Here is an 11,993-nt window from a genome sequence, read left to right as displayed (position 1 = left end):
TAAGGTATGTACTTTTTTTTCAGAAATAATGCTATTGCATACTTAGTAGACTACAGTATAGTGAAAGCATAACTTTTATGCATACTGGGAAACCAAAAAGTTCATGTGACTCACTTTATTGCAACATTTACTTTATTGTGGTGTTGCTTTATTGTGTGTGGCTGCACCTACAATATCTCTAAGGAATGCCTGTATTATGCTTTTATTCAGTTACCTAAAAAATATTTAGAGAAAGGAAAGGAAAATTGCAAAGAACCTGTTGTTCTTTGAAAAGTAAATTTTGATTTTTTTCAAAGGTATAACTTTGAAAGTTAAATATATGACTCATATAAATATAGGCACAATCAGACATCTATTAATTTAATAATGAGAGGATCTATAAGATGATGATGCTCTTGGTTCTAAGAGCATTTTGAGGATCTGCATATTTATAGGCATTTAGAAAGAATGTTAGTATAAGATTGCTAGGTTAGACACAAAATTGGTTAAAGCTGCACAGTGCAATGAAACCATGAATGCTGAAGTCACCTTTTCCTCTGGACAGAGTGGACAAAATGTGCCATGTTAACCTGTAAATCTACAGGGTCAGGGATCTAACCAATAGTGAATAGCAAGTCAGACACAAGTCCAGTTTCTTAGCGAATTAATCAGTCCTTGGGTAGACCTGAGAAATAGTGTCTCAGTGTGAAAGGTCTCCCTCTTTCCCCTTATTACTAAGTTTTGGATATTTTTTCTAATCTGAAAATAAAAATTTGATTTTTTTGTGTTATAAGTTAACTCATCTGCTTAGATAATTTGGACTAAACTCTACCATCTCAGCTGCTTCTGGGAGTGGAGAGATTAAAAGAAGGGAATGGGGATATTCTCAATTCAAAATTCAAAAAGAAGCATCTTTCCCAGGTGACTGTTCTCTCCTTCTTATCAAGGTCAACCTGGCAGGAGAAGTTAACAATGGAAAGAGGGCTGGACAAATATGTCCATGGGAAACAAGCAAGTAGGGGCTGGCAGCCTTCCCCTCTCCCAAGAGGGCTGCCTTTATTTAAAGGGGATAGATACCATTGGTGGATTCCAGCTCTCATCTTTTGCAAAGGTGGTGGGAGTGGAGCTCAGGCGAGCTGCTCTGGGCAGAGCAAGCCCCACCTGCAGCACGGTCTCCCCAGTTACTGGCTAATGCCTGGAATAAATTTGTCTGGAATAAATTCTCCACTCACCCTGTGTGGGCTCATTCACAGCTCTGAGGTCCAGGGCTGGGCGCTTCCTCTTAGGGACTAAAATAACAGAGTGCAGACAGATCAGATTTGATGCAGCAAGCCCTCCTTCAGAGGCTCTTTTGCCTGGGCAACACACACACATACACACACACACACACACACACACCACACCACACCACACCACACCACACACACCGCACCACACACACCAGAAACAGCAGCTATGTTCCCCTCCCCCTTCTCGTTCCCTGCCAGCTTTTTCTGAACGATTGATGAATCTCTGCGAGCCTCCATCCCTAGAGGGGGTAGCTCTGTAAAACTGGTAGGAGACGTCTGGAAGAAAGCAAGTCCCCCGGGGATTTCACCTAGGCAGAAACAGTTGGGCTTTCCCCGGGGGTGGCTGGCACCGGGAGGCCTGGATTAAACGCGGCCAGGTGTTGGCAAGATTGCGGTCGGTCGCTCGGTAACACTTCAGGTGCTCCTGGCGGGGGTCCCGGGGTCCTGGCCCCGTGGCTGCGCCCCGCCCAGCTCTGTCCCCGCAGCCTCGCAGGCTGCTGGGCTTTGTGGTTCGCCCGTGCGGCTGGGCCCCTGCTGGGGGTGTCGTTACGAGCATGTGCAGACAGCAGCCCAAGGTAGAGTGAGCGTGCCGGGCGAGCCCTGAGACTTGCCTTGCAATGCCATGTTTGTGTATGTGCTCTAACTCCCGGAGAGCGAGCAGGGAGACGGCTCCCCGGCCGGACTTGGCTGATGTTTTCTTGTTTCTGTTTCAGCCTTCAGGATAATTCCTTCAGCAGCACCGCTGTAACAGAGTAAGTGATTCTTGTCAATAAAATAAGACTTGCATGCTTTTCTCTGGAAGCAACTATCTTCCACCGTCCCCCGCCGCTCGTGGTACTAGATGCATTGTCTCCTGCAATCTGGGGCTGTGAAGACTGTGAGGCATGCGGACTGATGGGGCCCAGAGATCTTTACAGGTTGAAATCAGCCTTTTAGCAACTATGGGAGAGAGATTAAAACAAACTAATTGCTTCCGGGAGCTCAGTGCTTCAAGATGTGTGTTATTGGAGTTCAGATATTTAAAAAATAAATCTATTTGATATGTCAGAAAGGAAGCATTGTTGTATTTTGCCAACACTGGTGTGTTTTCACGGAGCACGCTTGTATACATTTAGAGCAAATGGGAGATTGATGTGAAATGACTTGAGTTGAATTCCAGCATGTGATAAACAGGCTGAACTTATCCTCACCCTCTCTTGTCTACAGATTTTTAAGACACAGTAGAGTGAACTTTTCTTTCATGCCCTTTGTCAATTTTGTCTTCTGACCTCAAAGATCTGACTATAGGAGGAATGAGTTATCTAGTCCTATGGTTAAAGCTTTTGACTGGGGTGACAGACACCGTTTAAACATGAAATGAAGGAGTGTAATGTTTTACTCAAGGCGAGCATGCATGATTTTTTATTAGATATTTATAGTTTATGGGTTTAATCCTTGTCATCCCTTCCTTAATGTTTTCCTAATACTATACTAAGTGTTAAAAATTAATAGGTATATGCTAATACTATATGTAACATATATAATTTACATATGTATGTTGAAATATCTAACTTCACTTAGCAGTCTTTCTCTAGGCTAACTCATGATGTTTACTTCTGGGACCTTATGACAGAAGTCACTCTAAATAGCTTTTCAGGAAAAAGAGGTGTATAAGGTTGTATACTCAATGACATTTTAAAAAATGCTGCAAGTTTGATATAGAAAGTTGGGTCACTTGGAAACTGTTTGTTCAAGTTCCCTAAACAGCAAATAAATTATGTGTTTCAAATCTTATCCCTGTCAAATGTCTTGGTGATGGAGGGTAAGATTCCCAGGCCCTCTTGTTTTTCACATGCTTTTGTTTCTCTGTTTAGATACGATATTCTCTTGGTGTTGAGCTTCCTGCTCCCTTAAGTGGAGTTACTTAAAAAAAAAAAAAAAAAAGACCCAGGGTTGATTTTAGAAGATGCAATATAAAATACTCATTGGGACATGCATCCTATTAATGAGATTGCTTGGTAACAATGTTACAACTTTGCTTTTGTGAGCGCCTGAGACAGGTGAGAGAGGCAGGCTGAAGTATACAGGCCAGAGATGAGGCTGTGACTTCCTGGTTCAGGGGCGCAGGTACTGCTTTCCTCCTTTCGCTGTGCCTCCAGTACCAAGTGCTTTCTGGGCCTGATTCTCAGGACCCCTATGTGGCCAAATCCCCAGAGTCAGCCACAGGCATAGCAGCTTCAAAATGGAGATACTTAGTTTCAGATTTCAGGTGGACAATTTTTTCTAAAAAAATAAGGTTTTATGGGTAAATGCTGGGGATAGTCTGGTGCCTTGTCTTTGGACACTCCCCAGGGAGTTCTGGTTGCATAAGATCCTGTTGTTGTTTTCAGAGAAGTGACAGTGATTTATTTTAAAAGGCACTGAGTGACAATTGGAATGCCATCTGGCTAATCTAAAAATCTGAGGAGCATATTTAAAACCTACCAAAATCTTCATAGGTGTAACAGAACAGACTAGGGTCATTTAAAACCAGTCATTGTCTAATATAACATTTCTCCTCCCCTCAGTAATGCGAACTGTTTCCCCTGGTTCTTTGGGCATGACCCCAAAGCCAGCAGGACCAGGATGCACTATCCTGGGACAAAGAAGTAGCAGGTGCTCAGTAAATGTTTGGATCTGGTCCTGGCATATAAAGAGGAAGCACTTGCCTCTCTTATATGTTTTGGATACAAGAAAACTTCCCCTTCCCTTTGTCCCCCTACTCCCACTTCCTCCTGTCCATGTGTTCGTTTCTTCCTGAGCACCTGAAATTCCACCTAGAGATGGTTTCTTTTGGATGAAGGACTCTGGTGGTGACCCTTATTAAATTGGAATTAAAAAGTCTGTGCCCCTGGGAAGTGGATTCAAGGTGTCATTAATACTTTAATATAAATTATGTTATCAGATAGTCTAACCTAACAGGGTTCTGCTTAGCCAGCTGGGGATCTTCTAAGAGTCAAAGGGCAGGGGAATTGGGAGGGACTCAAGGACGTATTTTATTCTTACTTTCTCCCACGCCTGGCCCTATCTGGACCAAGTCGGTTTCTTTTTCTACCCAAGTTCATCCAAGATCAGAATGGCCTTGGCCTTCCCTTTTGTATCTGCAGCACTCTTTCATCTGTTATTTTTCCATGGTCATTTCCTGTGGTGCCCTGCCTAACCTGCTATTTGAAATGATGCCTGGCCAGCAGTGAATTCTGCAACGACTTAATTATCATCCAGTGGTTCTCAAAAACCATCAATACCAACTGGAGAAGGGGACTGGGGCTTGTAAAAAATCCAGTTTCCTGAGTTTTATCCCAAAGTGGGAAACCAGAATGAGTGATTGTGTGGCAGTTAGCCTAGTGTTAGTCTGAGTTTTGTAAAGCTTTAGGTCAGTGTAAACGTTTTGGAAGCACACTAGTTATGTGGGAAGAAGAGCAATCTGGTTAAAAAAAACCCCACATGCCTGGGCCCCACCCTTGGAGAGTGGATCGAGTAGGGCTGGGGTGGGGATGAGGCTGGAACCTGCTGTTTTAATCAGCACTCCAGGTAGTGCTGACGCAAGAGGTTCCTGGTGTCACACTTTGAGAAGTCCCACAGGACTGCAGGCTGCACCTCTGCAACTTTGCCTTCAAAGAACATGGTACTGCAGGTGAATGGAAGTCCCCTTGCTGATTGCAAGGATAAAATACCCATATATTGTCTGGGCAACCACAAATTAGAACTCTGGGGCTTAGAGGGAAGTCATTTAATAGAGGTATCTTTCACAATTTTTTTTTTTTTTTACTGTGAACAACAGTAAGAAAAACATTTTCTATTGCAATCCAGCACACACATATATACATGAATTATTTAAACAAGTTTCATGAAATAACCCTCACTATATTGACATTTTCTATTCTCTTTCTCTAACAATAGTAACAACAACATGCTGTAGCTGCTGTCTAATCTCAATAGGTCACAATATACAGTTTGAAAAACATTGTACTTGAAGGTGTCCAGTTTTGAATATTTAAGACGAAGATCATTAAAAAGATTGGTCTTTAAATTCTTCCTACAACGTAGGAAGAAAAATCTCATGCCCAAGGCCAGTTGGGCACTTGATCTGAGTTGATTCTCTTTCAGGTATAGGGTTATCTAAATATGGGTTCCCACTGTGGAATCCAGTTTTTTTTTTTTTTATTGGGCCAATATTGTACATTTGCAGGGGGCTCTGGGCAAGGAATCAGTAGAGCAATCAGAAAGATACTAATTAAGTACAACTTGATGGTCTTCACTGAAGCAAATGAAAACTCAGTTCAACTAAAAGAGCTTGTATATGTGCACCATGGAAGCCACAGGGAGATCTATTGCATTGTTATATCTGCAAGCTAGGCATTGTGTTTTCTTGAGTGGTGTCTAGAGTTGTTCAGTAGTCCTTAAAATTAGATCAGCTAATTAGGTCTGGCCTCATACTTGAGAAAGCATCTGCAACTTCGTATGTTCTGGTGCCAAGTTTCCATTTTTAACTAATTATCCTTTGAGAAGAAAGATTAATAAATCAAATGAGGAGGAGAAAAAAAAGTTCTTGCCAAATTCCCAAACAATAGGTATTGTTGAGCTCTGAGGTGGAGCCTCTGTTTGAACTCTAGTTCTTTGGAAGCAGTAATTCTAGATTTCTGTTCTTCATTGATTTTTCTGCTTAGCTAGATTGCTTTTGTTGGGGGAACATCTTTATTCACATTACAATGATCTATGATCTATTAAAGTAAATGCCTCTAATGGAGGAGAACAAGGCAACATTTAGGAATTTAATTGTTGCTTTCTATGAGATGGACAAAGTGGATTATTAAGAGTCAAAAAGTGGGAAAGCAAGGATATATAGTTCATTTTGTCAAGGAGAGCATTTTTGTTAAGGCAATGGATTTTTTTTTTTCAACTGTCAGCAGGAGCAAAATATTTCAGCAGGTAGAGAGGGTTGGTGGCCTTTGTTTAATTCGTTACAAAACAATAATTTAAAGGGAAGTAAGGTAGTAAGGGGAGAGAACTGAAGCTGTCATCAGTTTGTTCTGTGGCTAAATTATACACCATTGCCAGGAAGCAATATTTAAAATTTTTAAAAGTGATTTCATATAGGATAAATACAATATTATGGTGATATCTATGTATGTAGATATTTATTTATTTACTGTGGTCCACTTATCACATTATGAATCTCTCAGAGCAGGGTCCAGGTTCTTTTTCAACTTTCTATCCTTTAGTAGTCGTGCTATTCAAAGTGTGGGTTCACAGGTTGTAATATGTCTGAGACAAGAAAAGTACCGAAACAGGGACTATGCATTTAATAACTTTTATAGGGATTTGGCATTCCTGTGGCATTTTTACCAAATTATCTATCCACAGTGGATTGGAAATAGACAACCAAGTGGTCCATCCTGAATCCCAAGGGGTTTGAGAAGCACAGCTCCAGTGCCTACTGCAGTGCCTGGAAGGCAGTAAATGCTCAGTAAATGCTTGTTAAATTATATCAGGGACTAGACTTGCTGAGGGGCCAGAGTTAATGATTCAATTCAAGCATTTGTTGAGTGTCTTCTTTGGGTTAGCACTGTGGGCACTGTGGCACCGTATCTAGAAGAAGAAATTATGGTTATTTCTTTTCATGGAATTAACAACGAATTAAACACAGCTCAGAGGTACAAAGGAATTACTGGACAGTGCCAGGCAAAATTAGTTGGCTCCTGAAACCTCAGAATGAAGAGTAAACATGTATATATTTAGATTAAAGTGGGAACATGGCACGTGGGTGAACTTGGCTGGGAAAGTTCACAGAGCTTGTGAGACTTGAGCAGTGAAGGCTGAGTAGGAGTTGAAGATGGAAAAAGCATTCTAGGCTGGAGTGGTGTGGGGAATGGCTGAGAATGGGAACAGAAGCTCCCTCATACACTAGAGTGAGAGAATGGTCCTACTCCAGATTCCCTTAAGCAATGTGGAGCACTGGAGATTTTTCAGTATGGAAGAGCCAAGAATTTTTCACAAGGTTATTTGAGAAGATTTTGTGAAAAGGAAAGAGGTTGAGAAAGTCTGGTGGCCAATGGAGTAAACCAAATGGCAGCTGGTGTGATTTGGGACTGCCTAAGGCAGAGGTAATGCCAAGAGACATGTAGCAGAGTCTCTTTGGAGCCAACAGCAGTCCACCAATCTTGGTGTCCAATGTCCCCTCAAGCACTGTGAACACTTAGATCCTTGCTAAAATCTTGTTAGTTAGGTGATGCAGAGCAGTGGAGGAAAAAGGGCCATTACCTCTGGTTCTGAGCATTTAAGCTCAGATGATATGACAACATTGGTATCATTAACTGGTAGAATTTCAGGGAATCGTTGCTGGTTTAGGTGAAAGCAGTAAATATTGTTCTATTTTTTAAGTTTACTGGGCTGATCTTAAGATAATCCTAGACTGTTGCTGTTTCTACTGCAGCATACATTTGGATCTGATACAGTTTTATTCCCTCTCCCCAGGTGTGACGAAGACACAGTCTCTCTGCATGAAGATCAGACTGACTGCTCCAGTCTCAGGTATGACCCACCATTGCTTGCTTCTTATGAAGAACAGAAACCATCTGGGTCTGGTCTTAAGTCTCTTCATTGAATTCTAATAATTTATTCTCAGGTCTGATTTCTTGTAATAGATGATCAGCTCTTGAAGGAAGTTTGGTCTTGTCTACTTTTGGATACTCCCCAGGACAGTACATTTACATGGAGAGTGCTCAATAAATGCCTGTTGAATTAAACACTGATTAGCCCCTTTCAATGTTCCCATCGTAGATCCTAAGGAAGAGGTTCTAGCTTTATTCACCACCCATGTCTGGAGTGTGGTCTTGGTTATCAAGGGGTTCATGATACAATGGCAAAACCTTCCTGTCACCATTTCTTCCACATTTTATTCAGATATGCACTTTCAGATACTCTTTATTATTTAAGCAATGAAAGGAAGCTGATGTTTCCTTTCTCATCCTGTAGGTGGAGAAACTGAGACTCAGAGGGATGATAGCTCATCCAAGATAACATAGCCACTCTGAGAATGAAGTTGAGCTCAGGTCTGTCTGACACTAAAGTCCACTGTTGGATAACAAACGTTTGTTGAAGGCCTATTTTGGGTGCCAGAAACCAGTGGAGATCTGGGGTAGAGAAAGACAAACCAATCCTTGCTCCCAGAAGTTCAGTCCACTGGAGGAGACAGGCAAGAACACAGGTGATGACGCTGCTGTGCACTGAGTGCTGTTTCACTGGGATCAGGCAGAGGATTCACTTAGAAGACTTAGTGTAGTCTAGTGAGATTTCTGGGATGGATTCCTAAAGAAAATTACACATGGCACATGACTCTTTGGGGTGGGATATAAGGCCAAAACATCATGATGCTACAAAGGGAGCAACTTAGCCAATAGAGGATAGAGAAAATAATTCAAGTTGAAGGTACAGCAAGCAGTTCAGGATGGCAGGAACCCTGAGAGGTGAGGCTAGGAGTGGTAAGAAATAAAGTTCCAGAGATAAACAAAGACCTGATTCTGAAGGATTCATGTGCCCTGCTAAGGAGTTTATAATTTATCCTGGAGGTATTGGAAAGACTAAAAATAGCCCTCATGTTTTTTCTTTGCGAATAACCATTCACCTAAGGCCCTAAGTGAGAGTAATAATAGCCCCTACTTACTGGGTTGTGGCCTTGAGCCAACTTTCTGTGGTAGGCATTTCACAGAGACTATTACCTCTGCAAAGTAGAGACTCCAGGCATCTTATGGACAAGAGTCGCAGAGGTGAAGTGGTGTGGCTCAGGCTGTGTTATAACAAGTGGGAGGATCTTTTGGACTCCTGTTCTTTTCAGAATACCATGCTCATTCTCAGTTACAAGTGATTCCAATGAGCAGTGACAAATTACCTGTATTCTGTTTTGGGGATTCTGAGGAACCAGTTGGAAAATATATTTCTAAACATGACTTTTGTATTAGGTTTTATATTTGTGTAATGAGAGACAGATGCTTTTTGCTCCTCCCCCCCACCTTCCTTGCTTTTCAAGCCAAGGAAGTGAATGAGATGACATTGGTAAATTTGGGGCACCTTGAAAATATGATATAAAAATAAAATTCAGATATTATTTTAGGAATGAGTCTATCACAAGAGACATTTTATTTATTTATTTATACATTTTGTGCGGAGGGGAGGTAATTAAGTTTGTTTGTTTGTTTATTTGCTTATTTATTTACTTAACATGGAGGTACTGGGGATTGAGCCCAGGACCTCCTGCATGCTAGGCACACACTCTGCCACTGAGCCATACCTTCCCCCAAGAGTCATTTTAGATTTGAAAAATCACTTTGTTCCCCTTATTTTGAGTGTTCTGGAATTCTCCTTGAATGAGGAACGTTTGGGTTACTGTAAATGCAGCTGTTCTTTCTTTTGTTGCACACCCAGGAACATAGAGTACTTGGATGGGTAGTAATTGTTTCTAGTGAGAGAAATGCATTTCAAACAAATTAGTGTAGTTCTTTTTGTTTTGTTTTTCAGTTACTAACATGAATTATTTCACTTCTTGGGTTTTTCTTTACCAGATACTATCTGTTTTAAGGCTTAAATTTAACTCTTTCGCATAACTTTATTTCCATGTTTTGCCCAATTGCATGCACTCTGGTCAGGCTCCAGACCTCCTGTCCTGATGTTTTCTTTGATCTTCCCTCAGGGACTACCTGGAGCTCATCCTCTTGCTATCAGCTTAGTGAATTTAATCTCTTTCATTCGTGAAAAGGCATCCTGAGTAGAGGGTAGAAATCCTTCCTTTGCTGGTCTTGTCTCTTGACTTTACATGTCCTTGAGCCATGAAGAATTGATTCTTAGCTGACCTGGCCAAAATCTCTTTTATGGATGCTTCTGGTCGGGGACCAGGAGGGAAAAACACCACCTGGGGGAAGTGTCCACTCCTGCAGAATTGTATGACCTGGTAATGAATGACTGCCAATAGGTTAAGGATGATGATACTGCTTAAACAAAGGGAATGCTCCCATTTGGTTATGTCCATGGTGCTTGCTGAATTCTTAGCAAAATAAGAAAATAAAATACATCTAGATTTAAGACAGACAAATGACTTCAAAGAAGAGTGTTATTATGTCATTATTTTTGAGAAAATTGAAATGCCAGGGTGATATTGTGTTGAATTTGATTGATGAGTAAAAATGAACACTGTCCTCCCAGCCCTAAGTGTATGGAGGTAATGCCGGCCTGTTCAGTCTTCTCCAGCAATTCTGCACCAATAGGACCCAGATGCCGGGATCTTCAGCTTTGCATTGAGTGTTGTTCTTATGGCTTGGTCAGGTAAAATTTGGCCCTTGTGTTATATTTTACTCAGGTAGTATATCCTATTAAAATAGAGCCCTGTTAAACTTTTAAATGCTTCTTTAAGTTGTAAGGAGATGATTAAAGACTTTCCAGTGAGGAGGAAGCATTATACCTTGAACCAAGGACACAGGCATGAGAGGCTGGAGACCCACCTGACCACTCCAGGCCTGGGTGAATTAGCCCTTCTATTCGGCACTTAATCTCTGGGTTTTATAGTCAGTCTATAAAGTTGGGGTGACAATAACTAAGCCATCTATATCACATTACTCTTGTGAGAGAAAAACAAGATATATGTGAATCCATCTTGAAGTGAAAAATTAAAAGCAGATTATGATAGTATGGACGAAGCTACAACTACAAAAAGTATACATCCATTAGCAAAGACTGGAAGGGAATGGGCGTGATCTCGAGTGAAATTCAGTTCCTCTGAAACTAAGTCTACACTAACAAGTTGGGAGGTACCGTATATATAAATAGAGCAGCAACCAGTATCACCAGCCTCTCTTTCCCACAGCAGGTTATTATACTCTTTTTGGTGCTTTCTAAATTGGATCTTTCTTGTTCTAGAGATGAAGACCATAAAGAAAATTACCCCGACGCCGGGCCTCCGCTAGAGGAGCCCGCGCCGCTGTCCTGCGCGCCGCCGCAGCATGTAGAGCAGACCGCACTGCTGGACGGCCTGCTGCGACCCAGCATGGGCAACTTCAAGTCCCGGAAGCCCAAGTCCACCTTCAAGGCCGAGAATGGGAGAAGCCACAGAGAAAGCCAGGTAGACCTCCTCAGCCCTTTGCCAAGACGGGTGCTTCTCAGGCGAGGGCACAGTTGCGGGTGATGGTCTGAGCACTTTATTTTGCGAGAGGCGATTAATGTGACTTGCGCACCAGCGGCCTGGGACGCTTGCTTGCACCGTGCGTTAATAGTGGAGCGCTCTGGACAGGCTGACAATTTAGCGCTCTTCCAAACTGATATTCTTAAATACTGAAGTCTGACATTGATTTAGAGGAGCTGCTGCATCATTTTGGGGGAGAGTGAAGGAAGACCTCCAGTTACCTTCATGTATCTAAGGCAGGTAGCTCTTTCCCCAAACCTAGAGATTCTTTTTCGCAAATCAAAAGTCCCAAGTTTCTCCAGAGCCATTCTTAGGCTGTGATTTAGCGGCTTCGGAAAAACACTCAAGCTTGTATGTGCCTGTTTGTATGTGTGTGTAGTATCTGGTTCTTTGAGGTCAATAAGTACTTAAATGTATGAAAGAAGCATCTTTTCAAATTGATTCAAGTACTGCATTATATACACACATGCACGTATTTACTTATTTTACTTTTCTAGTTGTAGAGGGATGTACTAAAGAATGTGATTTTAAAAAATCTT

At 41.7% G+C, this 11,993-nt stretch overlaps 1 protein-coding gene across 6 annotated transcripts in view; it reads left to right on the top strand.

Annotated features, from left to right (window-relative positions):
* The first annotated feature begins 1,269 nt into the window (after positions 1-1,269).
* Positions 1,270-11,993, top strand: part of FAM13C (family with sequence similarity 13 member C) — a 114,869-nt gene continuing 104,145 nt past the window's right edge. For 4 of the 6 annotated variants that reach the window (XR_012510235.1, XM_074374045.1, XM_045518792.2 and 1 more), the window contains exons 1-3: positions 1,850-2,020; positions 7,761-7,817; positions 11,193-11,394. Coding sequence is in view for 5 of the 6 variants with exons in the window: in XM_074374045.1 (XP_074230146.1) it covers positions 1,959-2,020; positions 7,761-7,817; positions 11,193-11,394 (321 nt within the window). In the remaining variant the exon portion in view is untranslated. The other 2 variants (XM_074374047.1, XM_074374046.1) reach the window with 2 other exon arrangements.

The sequence above is a fragment of the Camelus bactrianus genome, chromosome 11, assembly GCF_048773025.1.
Source record: "Camelus bactrianus isolate YW-2024 breed Bactrian camel chromosome 11, ASM4877302v1, whole genome shotgun sequence".
In the NCBI taxonomy this organism is placed as follows: Eukaryota; Metazoa; Chordata; class Mammalia; order Artiodactyla; family Camelidae; genus Camelus; species Camelus bactrianus.
This window is presented reverse-complemented; position numbering and strand designations above follow the sequence as displayed.